Source organism: Cicer arietinum, chromosome 4 (assembly GCF_000331145.2).
Source record: "Cicer arietinum cultivar CDC Frontier isolate Library 1 chromosome 4, Cicar.CDCFrontier_v2.0, whole genome shotgun sequence".
Classification (NCBI taxonomy): domain Eukaryota; kingdom Viridiplantae; phylum Streptophyta; class Magnoliopsida; order Fabales; family Fabaceae; genus Cicer; species Cicer arietinum.
Genome location: NC_021163.2, coordinates 61,995,343 through 62,020,784, shown reverse-complemented (window position 1 = coordinate 62,020,784; position 25,442 = coordinate 61,995,343). Strand labels below are relative to the sequence as shown.

General features: G+C 29.4%; 4 protein-coding genes across 6 annotated transcripts; 2 read left to right on the top strand and 2 right to left on the bottom strand.

The window, feature by feature from the left end:
* Nucleotides 1–3,223: 3,223 nt before the first annotated feature.
* On the bottom strand, nt 3,224–14,470 carry LOC101495127 (amino acid transporter AVT6A-like). 2 transcript variants are annotated; one of them, XR_012162726.1, is made up of 6 exons: nt 13,928–14,470; nt 12,703–12,855; nt 12,402–12,605; nt 11,859–12,324; nt 10,573–10,897; nt 3,224–3,512 (listed from the first exon to the last, which is right to left on the bottom strand). XR_012162726.1 is itself a non-coding variant. In XM_073367587.1 (5 exons), the coding sequence occupies exons 1-5, from the start codon at nt 14,352–14,354 to the stop codon at nt 10,744–10,746; spliced, it is 1,404 nt and encodes a 467-aa protein (XP_073223688.1). In that variant the 5' UTR covers nt 14,355–14,470; the 3' UTR covers nt 10,461–10,743. The 2 variants fall into 2 exon arrangements, 1 of the variants encoding a protein (XP_073223688.1); XM_073367587.1 differs by lacking the exon at nt 3,224–3,512 and having other exon boundaries at nt 10,461–10,897.
* LOC101494589 (uncharacterized) lies at nt 5,571–9,994 on the top strand. Of its 2 annotated transcripts, none has more exons than XM_004498890.4 (8): nt 5,571–7,326; nt 7,556–7,759; nt 7,873–7,938; nt 8,098–8,166; nt 8,443–8,514; nt 8,777–8,908; nt 9,000–9,081; nt 9,321–9,994. In XM_004498890.4, exons 1-8 carry the CDS (start codon nt 6,703–6,705, stop codon nt 9,341–9,343), a joined length of 1,272 nt encoding a protein of 423 aa, XP_004498947.1. In that variant the 5' UTR covers nt 5,571–6,702; the 3' UTR covers nt 9,344–9,994. The 2 variants fall into 2 exon arrangements, with proteins under 2 accessions (XP_004498947.1, XP_004498946.1); XM_004498889.4 differs by having other exon boundaries at nt 5,572–7,326; nt 8,768–8,908.
* Nucleotides 14,471–18,487: 4,017 nt separating the features above from the next.
* LOC101494069 (small ribosomal subunit protein uS8z/uS8w) lies at nt 18,488–20,196 on the top strand. The gene is made up of 4 exons (XM_004498887.4): nt 18,488–18,628; nt 18,718–18,855; nt 18,969–19,129; nt 19,855–20,196. The coding sequence occupies exons 2-4, from the start codon at nt 18,723–18,725 to the stop codon at nt 19,951–19,953; spliced, it is 393 nt and encodes a 130-aa protein (XP_004498944.1). The 5' UTR covers nt 18,488–18,628; nt 18,718–18,722; the 3' UTR covers nt 19,954–20,196.
* Nucleotides 20,197–21,712: 1,516 nt separating this feature from the next.
* LOC101493748 (uncharacterized) lies at nt 21,713–24,650 on the bottom strand. Its single transcript, XM_004498886.4, has 4 exons — nt 24,342–24,650; nt 23,727–23,922; nt 22,715–22,801; nt 21,713–22,085 (listed from the first exon to the last, which is right to left on the bottom strand). Exons 1-4 carry the CDS (start codon nt 24,569–24,571, stop codon nt 21,936–21,938), a joined length of 663 nt encoding a protein of 220 aa, XP_004498943.1. The 5' UTR covers nt 24,572–24,650; the 3' UTR covers nt 21,713–21,935.
* Nucleotides 24,651–25,442: the final 792 nt, after the last annotated feature.

Here is a 25,442-nt window from a genome sequence, read left to right as displayed (position 1 = left end):
TTTATCGTGATTGAAATTTGTTTTCTTAATTTGTCCGAACTTAAATTCGAAACCCCATTTTTAATTTCATTACTCTAAATTTGGTCAATATAATCATAAGTCATTGCGAAACGACTCGAGTTTTTGTCCTACACTACGTTTTATTGCTTGTATTTGACATGTGTGCGATGACGAATCAATTAGTTTGGTAGTAAATTTGACAAAATTAAGGTGGACTATTGTGGTTTCGTAAAAACTATAGAGTGTAGTTTTTGCAAAATCACGGTAGTTTACTGAATTTGTTAAATCTACCACAAACCAAACACAAATATATATCGCGTATTAAATCAACATCAATATAATAATTGTCTTATCCATAAAGACAATAAAAATCATAAACTATTACTTCTGAAGAGTATCGATAATTATCGTTATTTCGGATGATTTTAAAATAATAGTATACGTTTGACTACTTATAAAAATATCCATTATATAACTCATTTTGTTTTCTTATATAACTAAGATTACATTTACATCTTATTGGTACACTATTATATGTTCATTATATATAATACAATATATAATAAAGTATAAGTGTTATAAATTGTTTAAAAAAAATGTTAGAAGCAGAATAAATCTTTACAACACATAATCAATCATGATAATCATAAAAATAATATGTAGAAGCGTACTTGAATTCATTATGATGAAATAGTGATGTAGTTTGGCCTTCTAAATCAACACATTCTCATTGAGAGAGTTCTTTAGTTTTCTCTCGATCGCCTTGTGACACTAAGATGTCAACAAAAACGACTATTAATTTGTGTGACATGAAGAACATAATATTTCTATTTATAAAATATTTGCATTCATTATTTCTCTTTTAGTTAATCACAAATATGATTACCCTTTAATATCTACACATTATAGACTCACACTTTATTATATACTCACAAGCTCGTATTATCATAATCTCATTAGATCTTAAATTTAAGTGACACTTCATCAAACACAATTATTCACACATAAGACCAATGTTAAAATAATGGTCCAACAATAGGCCCATGAGTTTGCCCGATTGGTCTGCATGCTGCAAAGAATGGATGGGTCAACCCAACTAAAAAGTATGTAGGCCTATTAATAGATGGCCCAAATGGCTCGCATCATTGAATTGAAAACTTTATATATCAACGAGATAACGTCTTGTTTTATCTCTCAAGTAACCATTCTACACCCTAAATTATGGATGAATCTGAATTATCTCCAATCACTTTCTCTCCTCTTAATTTCAATTTTATTCACCATCTCTCTCTAATATTTTTGTCTTTTATGCATGAGATGAAAGAGATAAATGAGGGAATTCAAATATTTTCACCCATGCCGGTAGTTCATAAGTTACTTGTATTATTTTTAGGGTTGTGAAAAAAATTAGAGAAATTCTTATTGAACACAAATAGTTCAACTAACTTAAAAAAAAGTGTTAGTAAAATTCAATGCATTTTAATCGTGAAATAATAAACATAACATTCTCATATTTGATTCAAACATAAAAATATATAATATGAGAATATCGAAACATCATTAGTTTATTAACTTTGATGAGCTGCATCATATTTTAACTAAAAATTTATCTTCAATTATAATCTCTACTATTAAAAATTTTACTTTATTTATTTATTATATTTTAAATCCTAACTCTCCATTTTTTTATAGTTGAAATTTTATTAGAGTAATGTCACAAGAAAGAATCCAAACACAAAAGAAAGGAAGCATCCAAGTTAACATGTTCCTAATATTAAGTAGCAGCCTTTTGCAATATAATTTATAAAGCAAGCTCGATGATGATTGCGCTCCTTCTTCGCATGCTTCCATCTTTTTAAAAAAATATTGGGCTTATGGTACACTTCGCATTCACGTATTCACTGGTAAAAGATATAAGTATAGAACTTTATTGGCATTTGAATATTATGTAAATTGAGTTGTTTTGTACTATGTATGTTCTCATTAGATTCTCTAATTGAGTGTTAATTAATAATATTCATATATCAATGGATCATTAATTGATTGTAAGATTATATATATATCCACGACAAGTCTTGTTTACTTGAAAAAGTGATAGTTGGCTTTTGACAACTTTATGTAAAGAAAAGGAAAAAGTTTATGAATAAATTTTATTAAATAGATATTACATGTTGTTGCTCGTTATGCCGCGAAGGGATGTATGTATAGGAAACACATAGAGGTAGTTATACATGGGTCGATTTGGGTATCAAAATTAATATTTGGTTCTTAAGTTTGGTTTTGTCAAAATTAATATTTGGTGGTTTTTAAGTTTGATTTTGTCAAAATTAATATTTGGTTCTTATGTTTGGTGTGACGTTTATAAGATTTGATTGGGTCAAACTCCTTATTTTCGATTTGAGTTGAATTGAATATTTATTTACTTTTTGTTTTTAAATTTTTTTTTAAAATTATATTTTTTTGCAATAAAAGAAAACTACTTTACCATATTTTTTTTTCCAAAAACATAATATAACCTATTTTTATTATTATATATACATACAATAAATATCAAAATTATAAATTTAATCATAAAATCATTGCATGCATAAAAATAACCAGAGTTGTAGGAAACTAAAATAATATAAAATATTTGCAAACATCAAAATAATCAAAATGCAATATGTTAAAATAACTAAAAAAATAGTTGATCTCATGGACCAAACCTTCTCAAATTTAAGGTATAAAAAAAGTAAAAATTATAAATTAAAAGAATTTGGATAAATTGGGTAGAGTGATTTTACCGGGGCCGATTCTAATTTAATCCATCAAGTTTAAGTGATCGATTTTCTTATTTTGAAAACTAAATTCACCCAATCATTTAACCCAAATAATTTTTCTAGGTTGATTCAGATCGATCTTATTTAACCCACAAACACCTCAGTCTAAAGAGGCAATGGGATAACGTAATATATTGATAAGTAATGCAATCGTGAATTGTGATTAGAATAACATTTTATTTCTTAATTCATATTTAGAAAAGAAAAAAAAATCAATGCTCCACAAGTTAAATTAAGATGAGTTTATTTAAGAGCTGACTCGAAATAATTGAGACAAAATTATAAGATAGTTGTTCAAATTTAGATTCAAATTAAAATTATAAGATTTAATATTTATAATATTTTACCAAAATGACTTTTAAAATCTAGGGTTTATAGAAAAGTTGAGGATTTTGATTTTTTAGTTTAGAAGAAGAGATGGTGTCAAATTTCAAGGTGAGTCAAACAAAACACACAATACAAATTAATGAAAAGAGAGTATTATGTCTCTTTTGCTCAACTCATCTCTAGCTGCAACATTTCCTTGCAGTAGCCTCCACGCCATTATTTGGAATTCGGATGTAACATCACTTCCAAATGAGTTCATAGTCTTCAATAAAATTCGGATGTAACATTTAATAGTAATCTCCTCCTTCTACTTTATTAACCACCCAAATCCAACTATCACAAATTCCTCCAAGTGTATATTTGGTCCTGCGGTTGCAAAATTTTATTTTGAATAATTAATTTAATTTTTTTTACTATAGATATAAACTAATTGAATCCAAAACGATTTATGTTTATGATAATATAATAATATATGTTTATGTAAAATGTAAAAGTCCAATTCCACATTTTTCATTAGTGTTAATTGGTTGAATTAGACGGGCGTAGTTACCAATTTAATCTTCATATACTACATTGTTTTATTCCATTTAGTATGTCCACCAATCATAAGCTTCAAATCACAACTTCACCATGAGACCTAGGAATTTATTTTATCATAATATTTTAATTTATACAGTTAATTTTATTTATGTGACCCTACACGTGTCTCTGATTCTTGATCTGATTATGACTGTGAAGAAAATATACAAGTATACTGTATAGAACCCGTTAATTTCGGAAAATTGTTATATTTATTTTTGGGAGTATATAATTTTTCCAGCAAGATCACAACGAGGTCACATGTTGACTAGATGATAATTTTGGTTTGACTGGATTGGGTGAGTGAATGGACAAGGCTTCACAGGCTACAGCTGGAAAACGTAGCAGGACAAGAACGTAATATTCATCATTAGATTCCATTATTATTCCTTCTGTTTCTCACACACTCTCCCTAAAGTTCAAAATACAAAAATTAATTAAATAAAAGCTTCATGTTTCAGGATTAGTTTAATTATTACTTAATTAAATAAAAAGTTAAATATTTGTTTTTTTTACGGTAGAATACTCTTTGTTAAAGTAGAAACAGAAGCTATCATAACCTGCACTGCCACCACACACTACACTTCTATATCTCTGATTCAGGTCCTTACACTTGTCCCCCCATGGTCCACCATGCCACACAAGTTTAATGGTTTCTTTTATTTATATATATATTTTTTAGAATTTAGAATTGGAAATAAAAAACATGAAAATCAAATTGATTTTTGAAAAAATAAAACCAAAGATTAATCACTTCAAATTTCAGATCATAACATTTATCATAATTTTAAAAATAATTAAAATTAAATTTTTTAAATGATTCGATAATTATGACTAATTAACAATATAAATAATTTTACACAAATATTATTTGTAAATTAAATTTTAAAAATTTAATGGTAATAAATTTTTTTAATTTAATGTAATTTTTCACCGATTATCTAATTTTATTTTTTATCACCAAATAAGTCTATATTTCTTTTTGTAAAGATCATTTTGAGCCTTAACTCTTAGAAGAAAAGATTTGGTGGGGCATGGTGTTTTTGGAAACTATGATGAACAGTGAGTGAGGGTTGATGAAGGATGGTAGAGGTTAGGTACATATAATTGAGAATTCTAAAAAGAAATGAGAGAGGTTAGTTGGCACTGAGTAAAATGAGTGTGTAACAGCAAAGAAAGAGAGATTGAAAGAGAAAAAAAGTTTATGTTACTTAGAACAGTTGGCAAATGTGTCAGTAAAAACAATATAAAAATATTAAAGAACTTATATATATGTTTGTTAATTATGAAAGAATACTAAAGGGAACAAGCTTGGCCTTCAAGAGAAGAACCTCTCAAATTCAATCTACACTTTCAAACAAAATAAGTAAATAAAAATTGCACACGCCCCTGAAGAAAAGGTGAAGACTTAATTAAAATACTATGATTAATTAATTTAACATCAAAACTAATAAAGGAGTAATAATTTGTTTTAATACTTGAATATGTTAGCAAGTAGCCACCGAAATTATATTAAAATCGCAAAAATATTATCAAACATGTCTTTTACTAATCATTTTAATATTTAAATTCATATTTCTATGAACTAATTGAATTTTTGAATGTGTCTTTCACTTATCAAATGTAAGTCTTTGAATATGTTAGATATATTTCGATTAATCAGAAATTACATTTTAAAATTAAAAAAAAAAATATTTTACTGATGTAATAAATAAAGTGTGTGTGTGTTTGAAGAGAAAACTGGAAAAAAGAGTGATTAGGTTGTTGTTATGTTTGTGCAATAATTTAACAACAGGAGCAGTTGGCAGTAGTTAGTATGTCTTTTAAAATGATATACATGTCACTTCATACCATAGGCAGGCAGGCAGCAGGTAATAACCAAACACTCTCTCTCTCTTTCTCTCTCTTCACTCTCTCTCTCACTCTCTCTCTCTCTCTAGTTCTAGCTTATATTGTTGTCTCTAATCTATAAAAGTTAGATTTTTATGCTACCTTTGTTGTTTATGGTTACTACCCAATTGGTGAAATTTGGTTTTTTGCTGTCAAATTTATAATCTTGCATTTGATGCTCCTCTAGATACACCCTTAGTAAAAAGCAAATTCTGCTACTAAATCCTGTTTCCTGTCGCTTTCAGTTTCCTCAGTCATTGCAGGATTTGAGTAGTATTTGATGCTTTTGCTCTCTTTCTTTCTTCTTGGATTCTCATAGTGTTTCACTTTCAACTTCCCATCCTATTAACTGTTTGATTAATTGTCTCACTGGAGTTTCTTTCTTCTTCTGAGTGTTTTTCATTCAAACCAAAGAAACTACTCATTAATAATAATAATCCAAAGTTTGGTGGTGGTGTTTTTGATTGGAATTGGAGATTGTTTGTTGTGTTGTTTTGTGGAGTGTGTGGACAAAGGAGAAAAGGGAATCTGCTTTACTTGCAGTTTGATGAGCTGTTATCTAATCTAAAAAATCTTATTGTCTATGTCATCTACTTTATGCTCTCAAACAAGACTGAAAGGTTCACTTTCTTGTCTCAGAGAGGAACCATTTTCTTTCTTCATTATTATTATTATTGAACTATTGATAATATATCCTAGGGTTTTTTAAGGGAATAGGTTGTGTCTGACTAGTTAAGATTATATTCCATTTTACTTTTTCTACTACTACATCTAAGGCTAAGCTATAACACAATGAGAAGGGTTTTTCTTTTTTTACTTTAACTTCCTCTCAGTCCTATAAAGCTGCCAAGTTATTTTGTTCCTTGTTTAGTCCTGCAAGATATCTCTTGAGCCAACCTTAGTCAAAATTCACTTTCCCTTTAATCATTTATATTCATTTGTTTATTTCTTCTTCTCTTGATGGTTGTGTGAATCAACCTTCCGAGTCAGGATTCTTCTAATCAATTGATATATACATTGTGACATATATATAAATATAGGAAGAGAGATACATAGAGAAGGGTTATTTTCTTGGTGTTGAATTCAGATGGGTGGTAAGGAAAATGCCATGGAGTTTCAACATGGAAATGAGAACATTATTATGAATAGTTCTTGTCCATCTTCAGAAATGGATATTAGTTCTGTGTCCAATATGGGTAAGCCTTCTTCAGATGCACCTAATCAGCATCATCATCATTTCCTTTCTTCTTCAGCTTGGGATAATCCACTTGTTTCTTTGAGTCAAGCTCATACTTTTGGAGGCTCTTCAATGGTTTCTCACAATGAATTTGCAAATGCTAATTCAACTTACCCTCTTGTTTTGGAGAATCACCAATCTCACCACCTTGTTCAATACATGTCTGACTCAAATCTTGGTGGCATGATCCACAAGGTTCCTTCATATGGAAGTGGAAGTTTCTCTGAAATGGTTGGTTCCTTTAGCCAACATGGTTCTGGTGGGGATCATGTTACTAACACATCAGGGTATTCAATTCCACCACAACAACATTATAACCCTATCAAGGATGCTGGAACCCAAAGGGGTTCAATTAATGGTGAGCAATCTCAAGTTGAGGACTCAATTCACGAGGATGGAGGTACAGGATCTGCACCTAGTGCAAATAGAAGAAAAAGAGGACTTGATCAAAATTCTACTTTCAGTCCAAACAAGGTTTGTTTCTAAGCTAAGTTTGATATTCATATTTCAATGAATCTCATACGGGACTTCATTGAGGTTATTAAGTCAAAACTCTTATCAGTGATCCTTTAGATTTACCAAGTCAAACTCTTAATACTGAATTGATGAATAAGATTAATATTTCCTTGTCTTGTTTATGAGATTTTATGAGATTTTATGAGATACTAATGAATCAAATGCCTTATTCATGAGCTTGGATTAGAATGCTGAGGGTGATGGGGTGAAAGATTCTCCAAGGAAGATCTCTGATGGTCCAAAAGAAAATGAAAAGAAACCAAAAGTTGAGCAATTGGGGAAACAAGTTAAAGAGAACTCTCAGAGTGGAGGAGATGCTTCAAAAGATAATTTCATTCATGTGAGAGCTAGAAGAGGTCAAGCAACCAACAGCCACAGCCTTGCAGAAAGGGTACAAATCACCATCGTCTTATAATAATACTATATTGTTTATGTTTATTATGAGAAATCACTTTTTCTAATGTATACAAAGATAATTTTTTTTAAAAACATTTTTGCTTGCAGGTTAGAAGAGAAAAGATTAGTGAAAGAATGAGGTTGCTTCAAGAACTTGTTCCAGGATGCAACAAGGTGATTTAATTTAGATGATTGTGTTAAATGGTTTCTTATGATTCATGATAACTTATAGTAACTTATTTGGTGACACAATGATTGATATATGTATCAACAGATTGATTAATTTTCTCTGTTAATTTTTCTGATGATGTATTTGGTTTCTTCTTTTATTAGATAACTGGCAAAGCAGTGATGCTAGATGAGATAATAAACTATGTGCAATCACTGCAACAACAGGTTGAGGTAAGAAAGCAGTGCCTTGCCATCTTTAAAGTATCAATTTATTATTAATATTCAAAGTTCAAACTTGATCTGTTTTGCACTGTGCACATGCTTCACGCCAAGGGAAATATAAAGAAAGGAAAAACTATTGTAAAATAATATGAAGGATTTAATAATCATTTCACTGGATAGTTAATATTAAGAGATATTTTTATGATAACCACACGACCCCAAAGCTTCAATTCCATTATATTATGGTTTTTGGGACTATTTGTCTTATAAAGATATATTATGCAGTTTTTGTCCATGAAACTTGCCACGGTGAACCCTGAACTGAACTTTGACGTAGAACGGATCTTATCTAAGGATGTAAGTGAAGGTCTTAATCGTATGGATTTGACTCTTTGTAAATGAACAATTCACTTTATAGGGTGAATAAGTAATTTCAATCGTTGATGAGAAAATCATATATTTGTCCGGATATCAATCATTGCCATTGGTCTTCTCATCAACGATTAAGTTTATTTACTTTACCTTATAAAGTAAATTGTTCAACTTATAAGAGTTATCTTAGTCCATTTAATACACATATTGTTATGACTTATATTTCTCTATTGATTAGATTCTCCAGTCACGAATGGGGCTTGGAATCGGCGGATTTATGCCTGGTATAAGCTCCTCTCATCCATTCCCAAATGCAAGTTTCCAGGGAAATATGGCTGGCATGCCTAGTTCATCAACACAATTCCCTTCTTTGCCTCAGGTATAAAGAGTAAAATTCTTTTGGACATTATGGTATTGTACCCTTTAGCTCTCTTGTTTATAAAATCCTTATATATATTATGTACATGCAGAATGTTTTGGATCATGACTTCCAAAGCTTTTATGGAATGGGATATGATTCCAATACAGCACTTGACAATTTGGGACCCAATGGTAAATAGGAAGAATCTTTAATTTTTTTTATTTTTTATTTTTATTGTTTGCACGATAGATTTAAGTGTCAATTTCTATGTAGCACCAACATTCATATCAAACGTGTATCTTGTGTCCGACTCATGTAGTTATATTCAATTATTTCTATTTTTTCATTTTCAAATTATTGTGGTGTCTGTATTTGTATCAATGCTTCATGCGTCAATTTCTTCTAATTAATTTATTGCCATGTTGAACAGGGAGGTTGAAACCAGAGTTATAGTGTGTTGAATATATAGCCCTGTTTCTACAACAGAAGACTTTGAAATATTCCTGTTGGCTGCCCAATTTAACTGAAGTTGGAAAAAAAAAAAATAGAAGGGGAAAAGAAGGAAAATAAAGGTTTTAGTTGTATAGGATCTTAATATTAATACCTAACTATTGGCTCTTCGAATTTTTAGTAGAAGACGACTTTGTTAGAAAATATCAATTGGAAAATGAGTTACACATGTTGTGTGAATGTGTGTAAAATCTAGATGATTCAGAACAAGTTGCAAGGGTATTATTTATTGATTGATATGGAGGGCATTACTTAAGGAGCATGTGAGTGAAGTGTATGCAACTGTCATTACTTATGTGAAATTATATTATGTATAGAGTTGCAGGGCTTGGAATTTTGAAGATCATTGTGTTCAACATTGTGTTTTGGATTAGGTGAGGTGTGCATTTTTTTTAAGGGTTTCTGGTTGATCTTTGTATTTTTCTTTTGAAAAGAAAATGTAATGAATGAAGAGGTTCTTAAAGTTCATATAGGGATGAACATGTTGCAACTTGTATAAGTATGAGAGATATTGAGTTAACTATTCCCTGGATGCTTATGTATAATTTTTTTTACGACACAAAGTAAAATAAAGTCAAAATGGTTTTTATTTAAGTTATAAGTTGTTTTTATAAGTTATTTTGGATAGATAATAAAATTAGTTAAAAACAATTTATGGACATATCATAAGTGGTTTTCATAAGTTCTCTGAAATACACTTAAAAGTGTTTATGTTAGTAGATAAGTTCAAATAAGTCAATATAAGCATATCATAATCTTCTCATAATTTTGTGGGTTTTTTTTTTCTTTCTGATGAGACAAATGAAAAAATCTTTCTTTATTAAATCTTATTAAGCATGATCTAAATTAGATTAAAAAAAAAACTCAAACAACTGATGAATCAAATGACTTAAATTATATATAGTTCAACTAATTTAATTTTCACCTTACGTTCAGTTCATTTGGTTCACTAACCAAATTCAATGAATGAATTGTCGAATTTCAGAACTATGTTTGAGTTGGTGTGGTTCATTATCACTTCTAACGAGATATTGTGTTAAAAAAAGTAGATGATAAATAATTCTTCAAAATAAAAATTGTTATACTGTATACAAAATGTATATACAATTGGTTTTTACAGTTATATATACTATTAAAGGGACAAATAAAATTGCAAAACACAACTAAAGTACCTGGGATATACAAGTTGACTTGTCAATACACCACAAGAAAAATCAATCAGTGACTTCTGGTAGGTTGAATTTAGGGAGTTTACTAAAGTACTTCCTAAAAAACACTGTTGGAGAGTACTGTATGATATATAATTCCAGGACTTCAACGTGGGTAATAATCTATCACAACAATCATGATAATAATGGGTCTTCATCTAATGTTGTTTCGTTATTGTAGATGCTGTACAAGTCACTAGATAAGGCTACAGTGCTACATGAGACAGCCAAGAGTATAATAAACAAAGATAACATCTTGTCTTTTTTTGTTGCAACCCCACGAGTGTCCCTGACAAAATTAAATGTGATGCATGTATCAGCACAATGGTAAGGATCTATCTAGGAGATATCACGTTATCAATTTCACAAGCCAAATTTATACTACTTCTAGTTCAGAGTAGTTTCTCAATTAAAATAGATTTATGGAATTTAACTTGTAAGAAAAAAAAATTATAAACTTAAAGATGTTTGTGGAAACTTGCTTCTATTTCAAAATATTAAATAAAATAAGTCAAAGAAAATTGATGTGACAAAAAGAGGAAATCATAACTTTTTTAAAAAATAAAGCTAATTTTAACTTGTACAATAAGTTATATATTTTTTATGCATAACAAAAATTTATCATTTAACAAGTGAAAAATTCATAAGGAAATCGACTCAAGACATATCAAGATCTAATATAATGTAAATTTTGAAATGAAATATTTTAAAGTTAATGATAATTTGATAAAACATATTTTTATTTAATGTTTATTTTTGAGACTTTTTAGAATGCAAAATCATTTCATTGTTCTCACCAAAACTACTGTAAATCAAGAGTAAATGAGAGAAGGTGACAACAATAAAACTTAATTGTTCTCAACAAATTGAGGTTTTTTTTTCCACAGTCACACTAACAGGAGACTTTGTTTTGTAAAGATATATTAATACAATTTGCTTCAGATAAAAAAAGAAAATTGAGATCCAACAATAATTGTTTTAGTTGCATACTATAAAGATTAAGTCGGTTTCTTAATTAGTTATGGGATTTTAATTTTTTATTTGAATGTTTTATTACATTAATTCTCTTAAGTCGGTCAACTTAGTCTCTAAAATTATTTTTGAAGAACTAATTTGATAAATAATTTTAAAATTTTGTTAATTTTAGAGACTAAATTATTCTACCCCTATAATTTGAAGAACAAAATTAGTGATAAACTATTTATTTAACAAAAGTCATACAACCTTAGTTGGTAAGTGAGATAAGTTACCTAAGAGCAATAGCAGCTGGAAAAATGTATCCAACAGATATGGCAGTTGTAGCACCTGTGAATTGAAAGGCATCCCAAATACTAGGAACATAATTAGCTCCAACAAAAACAAAAGCCAATAGAATTGTGGTGACAAAACAGAATCTTTTGTTGTCAAAAGAAAGAGGAATGGCATGTGGAAACAAAAGACCATCTAAGTTGAGACGAAGTGAGAAAAACACAATTGGGAAGACTAAGATAAGGTGAATTCCATAGCTCACTCTAACTACATCATTAAGAAATGAACCATAAGGAACTCCAAGATCTCCATCAAAATTGGCTAGTACATCATCTTGTACTTTGTCTCCAAATAATAAAACTCCAAAAAGGCTTGTTGCTATGTATACAGATGAGCATAGTAAGAGTGATGTCTTAACTATTGCATTCATATGGGAAGGATCTTTTAGTTCATTCTCTATAGGATGAACTGCAAACAAATATGGAAATGACATTAAGTGAATTTTTACTTAATTATTCAAATACATAAAGGTTTATTATACTAACCGTTATGATGACAGATGTAAGCAGTGACTAATATAGGGATAGTAGTGAAAAGCTTCCAAAAGGATTGTTGGCCAGTGAATTGAGGCATTAAGTGTGGCATCTCAATGCTTCCATCAATAAACTTAACAATTGCAACACCAGCTGTTATCACCACAAAAACAATAGCCAACACAACTGATAATGCTGACGAGTATCTCAGTGAATCTGATATAATAGAAGCAACAAAATGGTTCATCATCAATACATTGTAAAACCAATAGCCAATTATAACTTGACAAGCTATATTGCTCATTGGACGTACCCACACGCCTGAAGGATGCCAGAGGCAGAAAGACAAAAAGTGTTGTCAGAAACAACAACACAGGGCGCGTTGACCACCAGCGTTGACCAAACCATTCTTCTAAAACTCCTGAATAGTGGACTCCTTTTGACCACGTTCCCGAGAACACATCACCTGTCGCAACATATCACAAACAACAATTTTAGTTTCAATTTTAAACATATATTTCATTAACTACTAAAGTATATGTAATTAATCACTTTAGAGCACTTTAGAGTATTTTTTTAACCAGTATTCTAAAGTGGTTAATGAAATATATATTAAATAAATAGTTAATGAAGTATTTAAAGTAATTAAATGTATAAATGGTTGATGAAGTATTCAAAGTGATTAAATATATAAACTTTTATATGTATCATAAAAAATGTCTCAATAATAAAATAAAATAAAATTGAAAAAAAAATTGATTTTCTTTTTAAATTGTGTTCAAATAACATTTTTGTTGTTGTTTCTAGTATTCAAAATGGTTAATGAAATATTTAAAGTGGTTACTGGTATAAACTTATATCTATGTCACACAAAAAAATCTCAATTATTAAAAAAATTTATAAATAAATAAATAAATAATTCAAAAACAAATAGTGATGGTGTCAACTGTTGTGTTCAAATATTACTTTTTCCTAACTTATTTAGGTATAATGGGAAAATAGAGGTGAACACTAATGTTTTAATTTTCCATGTGCAACACTAAACACAAGTGAACTATGGGTATAATATTGGGCCCATCAAGACCCAAATCATAACGGACCATTGACCCAAAAAGAATGTCTCGATAACTTTGTTAATTAATTTTTCTAATTTTACTTTATGGGAACTTTCTTTTTTTTACAGAATGAGAACCTACTCTTGCATGCTTCCAAACAGAAATTATTTTCGATATTACTGCGTTGCTGTAATATATTTATTCTACTCTATTTAGAAATTGAATAGAAGAAATTTACCAATTAAGACAATAATTATAGGAAAATCTAGATATTGCACTAGTATCAATAATTTCCTCAAATGACTCCAATTTTAACAAAGATTATTCAAGGAAAGAGACATCTAATACGAACTCATACTTTTAACAACTTATATGATTAATTTTAAGATTCAGTTACAAGAGTAAGAGTAGACGAAAATGTTGGTATAACTTTGAACTTTAAATTTGATATAGTAAATAATTATAAATAATGAAATAAAATACCGATAATGACCATGTACACAATTAGCATTCCCATGTTGTTGAAGATGATACAAATCAATAAAATGAAGCGACCAATGCCACCGAACGCATCACGAACAACACCGGAATACGTTGACGATTTCGACGCACGTGTGAATCTCAACAGCATCACAACGGATGATTCTGTTAACGCACCACACAGAATAATCATCACCAAACCGGGAATCAACCCGAGTTGTTTCACGGCAGCCGGAAGAGCCATAATGCCGGCACCGACAATTGTCGTCGAGAGGTTGAATACGGCGCCGGTGAAAGAAGATCCGTCAAAACCGCCTTCTACGGCGTCGCGTTTCGTATCAGGAACGGGATTTTGATGATGCGGTTTGGCATTGCGTCGACGCTTTCGATCTGTAAAAGAAGCTGAGATCCTTTCCAACATTGTTGTCATCGGGTCGCGTGCGTAGAATGCAATGTGTGTGTGTGTGTGTGTGAGAGAGAGAGAGAGAGAGAGAGAATTTCGAAGTTTATGGGTTAGGCATAGGCTCACGACGAAATCAGCGACGCTCACGACACATTCCGGTCTGAGTATCTTTTTTACAATAGTAAATTAATCATATTTTTGTTGACTTTCATTAAAGGTTAAAATTGATAATCTACAACTTTTTATATTGAAATTGTAATAACCTCCTTAAAACTATTTAATATGTTATCAAAATTATTTAAATTGTAATAAAGTGAAACACGTCGAATTTATACAATATCAAATTACTTTATTGAATTGTATTGTTTAATCGGTATGTAAAAATCTCCTTAAAATTATTTAATATCTTATCAATATTTATAAATATTAACGGTATTTAATAAAAATGTATATGGCGGTATTTTTTTTTATTACAAAACATGACATCAAAAACAATTACTAACCCAAATTACACATATCTATATCCCTTTGGATCAAATGAAGGATGCAGGAATATGGCAATTCATCCACCATGGTGGCTACATCCTTGAAGAGACTACCGAATAAGTGTTTTTGAACTTATTTCTTTGCATTGTCCTAAAGCAACTTTATGAATCAGTTTCAATCATGCAACTGCGGTCATTGATAGTTGTTGAAGATAAGATAATTGTTTGAGAATCCTCATCACTTCAGCCACGTCACTATTATCAAACTCTTCATCATATTTGAAGCATTCGCAACAAAGTTTTCATTCTCATTTCATATGATAATCCCTAACCATTTACAATCATTGCTCTTTATGTGAGCATCTACATTGATTTTTAAGGTACCATTCAGAGGATGACTCAACTTTGAATACTCTGCGTCATAGAAATGTGAATAAGACTAACAAAATCTTCTATACTATTTTACAGGTTTGAAACTATATCTACACTCTTTTGGCTAGAGTAAGGGTTTTGTCAATAGGTATGTTAATTAATTATTATATATCATAGATGATAGATGTTGTCAATTGCAAACTTGTTTTGTTTTCGCTTATGCAAAATTGCTCAAACCAATTAGTAAAAGGATATCTCTTTCAATCTGCTGAAGTTTATATTGAGATCAAATCCAAATCAAGTTTGTTGATCCCAAATACAATCCTTGAAAATATAAATTAGAATTTCAATACAGACACCACATCTTGGACATAATAGGGAGCAATCAAGTCCTTTTTTTCTTCTTCAAGTATGTCCTTAAAAAAACACTATTGTTAAAGATGATGCAAACTAAGTGAATTTGCTTTGGGGGTTATCTAATTTCCAACTAGTTTTCAAAGTTGAGTTTGATGAATTACTACTATATTGGTTGTTTAAAATAACTTCTTTCTACTTTTATAATTGTTGTGTAATCCGACTTAACTGAGTAAAATTCATCATTATACCTATTCCAAGCTAGAAAGTCTGGAGCCAATGAGTTAGATAACGTAATTTGCTTAATTTTGCTCCGCCTCAAAAGGAATAAATATTTGGTCAACAATTTTGGTGTTCCAAATTTAAAGTCGTTTTGATAAGAGAGCCAATTATCATTCCAATTGTCGATAGACTATTCATTTACTACATTCCAATAATTATCTCTTATAAAAATCCACACAAAATGGAGTGTGCTCCACCACGTAAAGCTAGAATTATGTCCTTGGTTAGCACATAAAAATAATGTATTAGGATAATATTTATATTTAAGAAATTTAGCAACGAGAGAATTCAAAATTGTTAAAATATGTCATCCTTGCTTAGCAAGGAATGCCTCGTTAAAAGCCCTCTTATTTCATAAGCATAAATTTCCCTTTTCCTTGCTATTGCAAAGTTTGTTCCATGGATTCTAGTAGATTATTCTCTCACTAGCTTTAATTCTTTGCAAAAACTTACAAGTCATTTAATCAATTTGTTGGCAAAACCCTAACAGGGGAGGAAACAACCCATAATATACGTGGGAATAGTTTGGGCAATGACTTTAATAAAAAATGCTCCAATCAGTAAATGACAAATTTTGTTCCTTCCAACCTTTAAGTTTCTTCAAGATCCTGGCAATAATATAATTAAACACAATTTTTTATCTCCCAATATTAGTTGGGAGGCCTAAGTATTTGAAAAATTGGTCAATGCTAGGGAATTTGAGATTGAATGTTATTAGGCATTTTTTTACTAAAAATTAATTCAGATTTATTCAATAACATATCAAATGTTTTCAGACGTCATTAGACATTTGAGATTGGATGCTATTAGTCAACCACTTTTATTAAATGTTAATTTTAATAAATTTCAATAACACATCAAATGATTTTAGGTTGTGCAAAACTTTACATGCATAATATATACGATATAAACTTTCGTTCTAACAGAAAAATTGAGAAAAAAAAGTAAAATTAAAAGTAACAAGAAATGATTGAGAGAAATTTAAATTGAGATGGTTTAAACTCGTGCAACAAAGTATTAAAATTTATTCAAACAATTGATATTTATTAAATGTAATGCAATACGTTTGACCAATCTTTCTTTATTCAAAGACATTAGATATTTAAGATTAGACTAATCTTATGCATTAAAATATTTTTATTTTATTTTGTAATCATTTAAAATTTTAAATATTTATATAAAATACTTAAAATTTTATTAGTTTTATTTTAAATGTTTTAATATTATATTTCATATTTAAATTTATTAAATATTTAAGATTATGTAACCGTTATTTTATTTATATTTTAAATATTAAAAATGACTTTTTTATTTTATTTATGAATTAAAATATTTGAAATTTAAATTTAAAATATTTTAAACAAAATATTAAAATTTATTCTTTTATCCAAAAATAGTTCAAATTTTAAAAATGTGTATATAAAATATTTAAAAATTTATTTATTTTATTTTTGATATAGAAATAAAATAAATAATAAAATTAATTACAATAATAAGTACATATAACTTATTTTATCTATGTCACAAATGTCACATAGGTGCTAAGTTATGATTGAAAGTGATTCGAAATTAAAAAATGGTAGGATAAAAAACATCCCAATAATTTATTAATAGAGGATCAAAAAATTAATTTTAAAAATAAGAAGACTAAAAGTTAATTTTTCACAAAATAGAATGACCAAAAAATATATTTAAGATGTTATCTTTTTTTTATTAAGATTTAAGTTTAAAGTTCAAGAAACATATGTAGTTCTATAAGTTTTTCTCTAGTTCATGTGATTCAAGCTACTAAATTAAATCGAGTTGTTAGTGAACTTGAAGCAAGTCAGATTTAAGTTTTAAAAATAAATTATTTACGGAGATTGCAAGTAAAAGAGTCACTAGACCTCACAATTTTTAGGCCTCATAATTAGTTTTGACTTACTAAATTTGGTAATAATATTAATAATAATAATAATAATAATAATAATAATAATAATAATAATAATAATAATAATAATTTTTTAAATTAATTATGTGAATGCATTTAATATTTATTATTGTAGTTCAATATTATTGTAAAAACTAAATAAGCGTGAAGGATCTCTAAATTTATTGTTGTTTATATTTAAAGAGTCTCATTAAAATTGTTTTTTAGACTTTTATGTTTGTTGGGTCGATCCTATTTGTGACAAACTTTAATCGAGTTTTGAGATGAAAAACTAAGCTAAATTTAACTATTTTTATCTCCAATTTTTATTTTGAATGCTGCGTGATTCAACTTTGTAGCGTATTCATTTGATATATTTTGGTAGTTGATGTCACAATACATCAGAGCGTTTGAATATGTTGATTAGTATAGAATTTGACAAATCATCGTTGAATTGAATAAAATCTGTGTTTGATAATATTTAATATAAATAACCTTTTTTTTTTCAAAGTAAAATAAAATTAATTTTGGTAGAAAAAAACCAAAAATAAAATAAAATAATGTTGTTAAAATATAAATAAAATGAGTAATTATCAAACTAAAATATTCTATTATAAAGAATATACATCTTCAAAAATTAAATACTTTTGAATAATACAGTACCTTAATGCAAATTTTAAAAAAATGTATAGTTTTCATCAGATAAAAGCAAAAGGTTTAAATAAAAGCCCATAAAATAGAAGATATTGGAGGCCCAATAGTGGCCCATTCTAAACCCTAAAAATATTGAAGTCTCTACTTACTTGCAAATTGAGCCGCGATTTCACTCCTTCTCTTTCCTCCGAGTTCCGAGCGGTAAATCGACGGCGAAGTCTCCCTAACCCTTCTCTTCTCAACTGGTAAGATCTATCTTCTCTAATCTCTTCTCCACTTCTGTTTAAATCACTTGTAACAATCGATTGACATTTGAATTGAAACTTTGTCTCAGTAATCATGGTGAGAGTCAGTGTTTTGAACGATGCTTTGAAAAGCATGTACAATGCTGAGAAAAGGGGTAAACGCCAAGTAATGATTAGGCCATCCTCCAAAGTCATTATCAAGTTCCTTATCGTTATGCAAAAGCACGGTATTTAATTTATCTATGATCATTGTGTTTTATTTTTCTCTTTGAATGTTGGATGATGATCAAATTTTTTAGGGTTTTGATTTGATGTATTTTGGTGGTTGATAATGATATAGGATACATTGGCGAGTTCGAGTATGTTGATGATCATAGATCTGGAAAGATCGTTGTTGAATTGAATGGTAGGTTGAATAAATGTGGTGTTATTAGTCCACGTTTTGATGTTGGTGTTAAGGAGATTGAAGGTTGGACTGCTAGGCTTCTCCCTTCAAGACAGGTTAGATAAAATCCTAATTTGATTATCAATTTATATCTAAATTTTTATTTAAATCCTAGTTTTATTTAATTGTGATAAATAAATAAATAATTATGTATCGATGTTAGTGTCCAATGTCTTGTACATCAGGGTGTCAGATGTTTGTGTCTTAGTCTGGGCTTCATAGGTTTAAATTTTAATTTTGCTTTTTTTAATTACTTATCTAGTCCTACTTTTTGTGTTTAAAATTTACACGAAGAGCTTATTTCAGTATTTCGTTTTGTACCATAATGTCTAGACAAGTAAATTACTAATTCAGAATATGCTCCTTCTTTTAAAAGGTTTATTTGGTTCTTTTGGTGTTTTTCTTACTCTTAGATTGTTTGGTTTTTGGTTGAAAGGCTCAAACTGGAACTATTATGGACCCTTTTTACAGTTAAAAAGTATTCACGTGGTCCTAAAAATGTCAAATTTGTCCATGCTTGGAACTAAAGCCAAACTTCTACTTCATCAGTTTTCATGATCTTGTTTTAGGATCTACTCAGATTTTGATGTGTATATCTCGTTGTTATGTTGAGAGATCACTGCTCTAGTTGTTTGTGTTCTACTGTTGATGATTTTTTTCTCTCCTTAAATGTATAATCATTCAGATCAAACTTTGAATAATGTTTAGGGTTTTCAGATCAAACTTTGAATAATGATTTTCGTCTGTTATCCCTGAGCTTTTTATAACTACAAATATGCAGTTTGGGTATATTGTCTTGACTACCTCAGCTGGCATTATGGATCATGAAGAGGCCAGGAGAAAGAATGTTGGTGGTAAGGTCCTTGGATTCTTCTACTAGGCTAGTTTTTTATTAAGGATCTTTTCTATTTCAGTTTTTGATTTACCGAATGTAATGGAGGATGTACTAGTATTTTACAAATATCAAGCTTAGCTGAAGCTGTTTTGGGATGTGATTTATTTTGTTTTGTGAAACCAAGTTGATTACTATTATTTATCGGATTCCTTTGTCGTTTCTTTTATTATACAAGAGTGTATTGACAGTTTTGATTGGTAAGTACTTTTTTTAGAGATGGTTTGAGTATCAGAGGTGTTTGACTTGGTACGGTACAGTTAGAGTTTGATATAGTCTAATTTGAGTTATGAAAAATCATTATTAAGTTAATTTAAATGAAATACCATTATTGAATTTGGGTCCGATTGACATGTACGAAGAACATTTACAGTAGCTGTAAAAATGGTGTTGTTGGATTTTTAAATAGAAGGGTGTGCGTTATTTCATTTAAATATGGTGTTGAAGTAAAAAGACTTCAGAAGAGAATAAATTGAAGTAAATATGGTGTTGTTGGATTTTTTATAGTCATTGAGTTTTGTTTCGTTGACGAGGTGATTTCTGGACGTAGGGTCACATATTTTACAGTGAGAAAGCACGGCCACATGTTTCTATTTCTCGAGATGTGCAAGTTACTTCACTGATGTCTATATATCTACTTCAATTTATTCTCTTCTGAAATCTTTTCACGACGCCCGTTAAACTGTTCCTCACCGCAAATACAATTATAGAGTGAACTATTATATATCTCTAATCCATCTAGAATTTGATACATTTTTAGTTAAATGTTTTATAGATCAAGAGTCCCAAATTTTTTATTTGCAAACTCAAGCACCTCCACCAACATTCTTTTTCCTGGCCTACCAACAACAACATTATTTTGATAGATAATATAAACTTAATACCGCCAAATTTAAGTATGTAAGTAAACTCAATATTAGGCCTTATCACACAATTCTTCTTGTTGCACATTTAGATATGGATAGAAAGTAGAAGGAAAGCATCCAATACCATGAAATTTATGTGACGGTGGCCCTTCAAAATTGCACATTTATGTGACGGTGGACCATAGTTTCCAATAGTATATTGGAGGGTGGAGAAGCAAAATCATATGGTGGATGAACATTCACCTATTGGAAACCATGATGGTGACCAACTTATGGTTCACCATGTTAAAAAGAACCAAGAGTCTATATTCACCATGTACTTTTTGCAAAGAGACAGAAATTATGTTATTATGGCGAACCATCCATGTACAAAGGTTTGTAAACAGACATTAATAACCTCTGTAAATGAACGAGAATTGAGTTTTAGTGTTTAAGAAATTGTCAATTGGATTTTTTTTGCTTATTTTTGCTTTGCAATCACATATCCAAATCATAAAATGAGAAAATCAAGCGAAATAACAAGCAGTTATCTACTACAGTAATTTGTTAGCAAAATTAAACGTTTTATCTCTATATATTAACGTCATATTGCTCTCTATTTATCTCTATATTAGCATTATACTACTCTCTATACCACGCTATTGACCATATTGTGTTACGATTTCATCTTCTATCCCATGTTTTCAAATATACGTTTGAGTTGATCAATTCGGACTCATAAAAACACCTCTAGGTCGGCTAATTTATACAAAAATTTGGAACTTTTGATAAAACATCAGGGGAGAAAAGAAGCTCACATGTGTTAAATATGAACAAGATGAAGTCCATGCAAGAATCTAAGGTCCATCATACGTCTTGTGTTAAATAAGAACAAGATGAAGTCCATGCAAGAATCTAAGTTCCTTCATACGTCCGCTTTCAAGAAAAGGAATGTTAGCACCGTAGCAATAAAAAGAAACATGAAATTTCAATTTGGTCACAAAGCTTAAAAGAACTAAAATATCATACAAGGACAATATTCCAAACAAAGAGGGGGAAACTAACATATCATAAAAAGGACAGACATTACTTGTAAATTCATTAATTAATTGGTCAGTTTTTATGTCAAGTTTTTCTCTTTCTTTTAGAGCTCTTGTTTGGATTGGTCTTAGAGTCCTGATTTTTTTGAGGTGCTAATGACTTCCCTATAGCACAACTCCACAAAGCCCTTTCTACATCGGATGGGGTAAATGAAGCATCTTCTGAACTTAGTTCCTGCAAATTATTTTCCAATCAGATATTCATTAAATTAACGCAACTAAATTTGTAACGCGCAATGGATAAAGTTACAGAGTTGGATCATATATTAATGTTGCCAAATGTAAAACAGAAAATGGTTGAACTAAACGTTGAGAGAAAATGAAACCATTGGAAATTTGGAAGAAAGAGTACTTATTAATAAGAGAAGTGCTATTAAGAACGAATAGCAACCGCAACAAACATACGAATAAGTAAAGAATCTTCTATCTCATGTACGTGTATTGTTTTTAAGAAAACAAAAAGTCTTACTCGCTGTTTTTGACGGAGATCATGGTCAGATAATGTTATAATAAAACACCAAAAAAAGGTCTTATTTCCATTCTTTAGTGGAGATCATGGTCAGGCAGCAATTATAATAAAACACCAGTACATTTCGTGTTTTGAGTTTGTCGTAACATTAAGCATTTCCCTTATTATAATGTTGATAAAGAGTACATATTACAGAATCACAGTTCAGTTCAAAATAGTAAATACCCCGAAATGAATTAAATACACAGAAATCAATCTATTCATATCTTCTTAAATTAAAATTCAAAACACTAAGCACGAGTCCTTTCAAAATTAAAGGTATAGAATAATAGTACCTTTGCTTTCTCCTGCAGTTTATTGGCGAATACAAGATATTGCTTCAGTGTATAATCTTTTGAGCTTCCAAGAGCAGCTTCCATAGCCTGCATTGCATTGCAGTGCAGCCAATGATCACATAATAACAAAATCATAGCCAAAATAAACAATAGCAACATTAACGAGTCCTGTCACACAGTGTCTTAAGGACAACTCTTAAATAAGCATAAAATAAAATAGAATAAAATAAACAGAGCAAAGCTCAAACTGATACTTGAGAAACTACCCTAAAATCTATATGAAAAGTGTTAATAGTATTTTCAGTATAGTTTTTAGGTATGTTTTAGTTCTAATCAGGAACAATTTCGGCCCACATTTAAAACTTTTGAGCACTAGTCAATAGTACTTTTCATTTTTCCGACACTCCTTAATTACCAGTTAGGGCCTTTATTCTAAAAAGTATTTACAAAAAACGTTAAGACTGGGCAGCACCGGCAGTTTAGATTGAAGGCATGTCAGGTGTCCAAACTGCACAACACTGATACATTCAATTTCTTCCATTTTCCAAATTATTATCAGTGTCAATGTTGTGTCCAATGTCCAGAGTGTCCGTGTCAATGCTAGATAGCGTGAAGTAAATTAGCATTTTGATCCTCAAAATTTCAAGCATAAAATAACTTGGTCTTTCAATTTTGCAAAATGAGAATCTAGTCACTTAAATTAAAGAGCACAATCAATTTAGTTCAGACACCAAAAGTAACTAAAGACCTACATATTACCTTAAATAGTCTTGCATCCAGACAAACATATCAGAAAAACTACTAAACTGAATGTGTTCTTTAATTTATTGGACTAAATTATTATTTTGCAAATCTGAGGTAAAAAGTTGTCCCACCTTTAGAATTTCAACACTAAAACAATGCATTGCTTAAAAAAAACATTATATTGAATGCATGTGATCATGTTGATAATGATAAAGCGTTTTTATTGAAAGAGTGGATTGTGATGAAATGAAATTGAAGGAAGAGATACCTCATCAGACATGAAAGGGGTTAAGTGAGGAGCAAAAGCAGCCAAAACGGCAGAAGCAGTAGCAGGTCCAACGCCTTTCAACGCGCTCAGCTCGGTAATCGCTTTCGATATATCAGGAAGACTCTCAAATGCCTTCTCAGAAGCACATTTCACTACAGCATTGTCCAACGAAGAAACAAAATCCAACAATCGCGGCCTAAAAGTAAAACAAAAGAAAGGAACTTGTTGAAAAGCATAGTAGAGCCCAAAAAAAGAAAAATAATTAAGAGAAATATTGAATTATTTAGAATTGATTCAACGAAAAAAATTATCACAATGACTATAGAATACACTTTATATAGTGCTCATAATGAAACTAACAAATCTAACCAACTAATTGAGTTCGAATTTTGACTATAACAATTTTTTGTCAGACCACCTCCCGACTAAACTCTAGATTATCAAGACTCCTCCTCACAAATCTAAACTAAACTAACAAATCTTAAATAATTTCCAATTAATACTAACTAACTTGCCGGTACTCATAACCAACTCAAACTAATTATAACAAATCTGCCACTATAACTAACAGAAATTGTAATAATAATAAAATAGATAGTGATTAAGTAGTAACACCTCCACTTGCCACGGGTGAGTTTCCATTGCATGAGTTTGGAAAGTTCATCAGTGGTGATGAAAGGGTTAGGGTTTCGTTGGTGAAGAAGCGAAGGGAGTTCATTGCAATAAAAATCGTTGAGAGAAATCAAATTGGGTTTGTTTTTGGTGAGAGAAAGAGATTGTATTCGAGAGGAGTAAGTAGAGAGTGCTTCCTTCCAAATGCTAACGTCTCTGCATCCAAAATCCATTGCTTACAGTTTGATGCTTTTTTATATTCTGCTGAGTTTTTCAAATGAAATGGAAATTAGAATAATTTTGACGTTCAAAAGCAAAACAATGATTACTCGTTTTAATAAATTTTGAAAAAAATATAAATTGAGACAATTTAACATTTACTTGAAATACTATCAAAACATTGATTTTTTAAAAGGACAATTATGTATTTGACAATAATTATAAAAAAAAGAATTATTTGATTCTTACAACAGAAAAAAAAATTAAATAATTTACTTTGCATTAGTTCGTCTAAGGTGATTGTTTAATTCAACTTCTTTTTTTTTTTGGTGAAATGAGTTGTTAACTAACAATATCTCATTGTTATAAAAATTAGCGCCGATCCAATTAATATGAAACATTTTAAAACATTTTATATTCTTTCAGGAAAATTATTAAATATTTTCACAAATTTTTTTTAAATACTTTAGAATATAAAATTATTTATTAAATTAATATAATTAATTTTATATAATATTTCTTATTTAATTGGTAATAAAATTAATTGATTTAATATTTATGGAAATAATATTAATTTTATTAGTTTTAGTTTTAAAAAATATTATAATATGTTATCTTTTTGTTAAGTAAATTTTTATTTTGAGACTTTTTTATTAAATAAATTTTTTGTTTTATATAGAGGTCATAAATGATTGTTTTAACCATCTTACCTTTAAGTCAACTCTTAATAAAAATTTTGTAAAAATTAATTATTGTTATAAAGTTAAGTTGTTATCATTTTCAAAGTTATCTCAACTGGTTTACTTAAAGATATTATTTAGTTTATTCGCTCTATTCTCTTAAATAAAATCTTAATATATATATATATATATATATATATATATA

Excerpts from the sequence above, each read along its gene's own strand:
- LOC101494589 (XM_004498889.4), top strand. The coding sequence starts at position 6,703 with ATGGGTGGTAAGGAAAATGCCATGGAGTTTCAACATGGAAATGAGAAC. Across the intron at positions 8,167-8,442 it reads CACTGCAACAACAGGTTGAG|TTTTTGTCCATGAAACTTGC; the intron begins GTAAGAAAGCAG and ends TATATTATGCAG. Across the intron at positions 9,082-9,320 it reads TGACAATTTGGGACCCAATG|GGAGGTTGAAACCAGAGTTA; the intron begins GTAAATAGGAAG and ends CATGTTGAACAG.
- LOC101495127 (XM_073367587.1), bottom strand. The coding sequence starts at position 14,354 with ATGACAACAATGTTGGAAAGGATCTCAGCTTCTTTTACAGATCGAAAG. Across the intron at positions 12,856-13,927 it reads TGTGTACATGGTCATTATCG|GTGATGTGTTCTCGGGAACG; the intron begins GTATTTTATTTC and ends ATGTTGCGACAG. Across the intron at positions 10,898-11,858 it reads CCAGCTGCTATTGCTCTTAG|GGACACTCGTGGGGTTGCAA; the intron begins GTAACTTATCTC and ends TAATTTTGTCAG.
- LOC101494069 (XM_004498887.4), top strand. The coding sequence starts at position 18,723 with ATGGTGAGAGTCAGTGTTTTGAACGATGCTTTGAAAAGCATGTACAAT. Across the intron at positions 18,856-18,968 it reads TATCGTTATGCAAAAGCACG|GATACATTGGCGAGTTCGAG; the intron begins GTATTTAATTTA and ends ATAATGATATAG. Across the intron at positions 19,130-19,854 it reads GGCTTCTCCCTTCAAGACAG|TTTGGGTATATTGTCTTGAC; the intron begins GTTAGATAAAAT and ends ACAAATATGCAG.
- LOC101493748 (XM_004498886.4), bottom strand. The coding sequence starts at position 24,571 with ATGGATTTTGGATGCAGAGACGTTAGCATTTGGAAGGAAGCACTCTCT. Across the intron at positions 23,923-24,341 it reads CTCACCCGTGGCAAGTGGAG|GCCGCGATTGTTGGATTTTG; the intron begins GTGTTACTACTT and ends TTTTACTTTTAG. Across the intron at positions 22,086-22,714 it reads AACTGCAGGAGAAAGCAAAG|GAACTAAGTTCAGAAGATGC; the intron begins GTACTATTATTC and ends AATAATTTGCAG.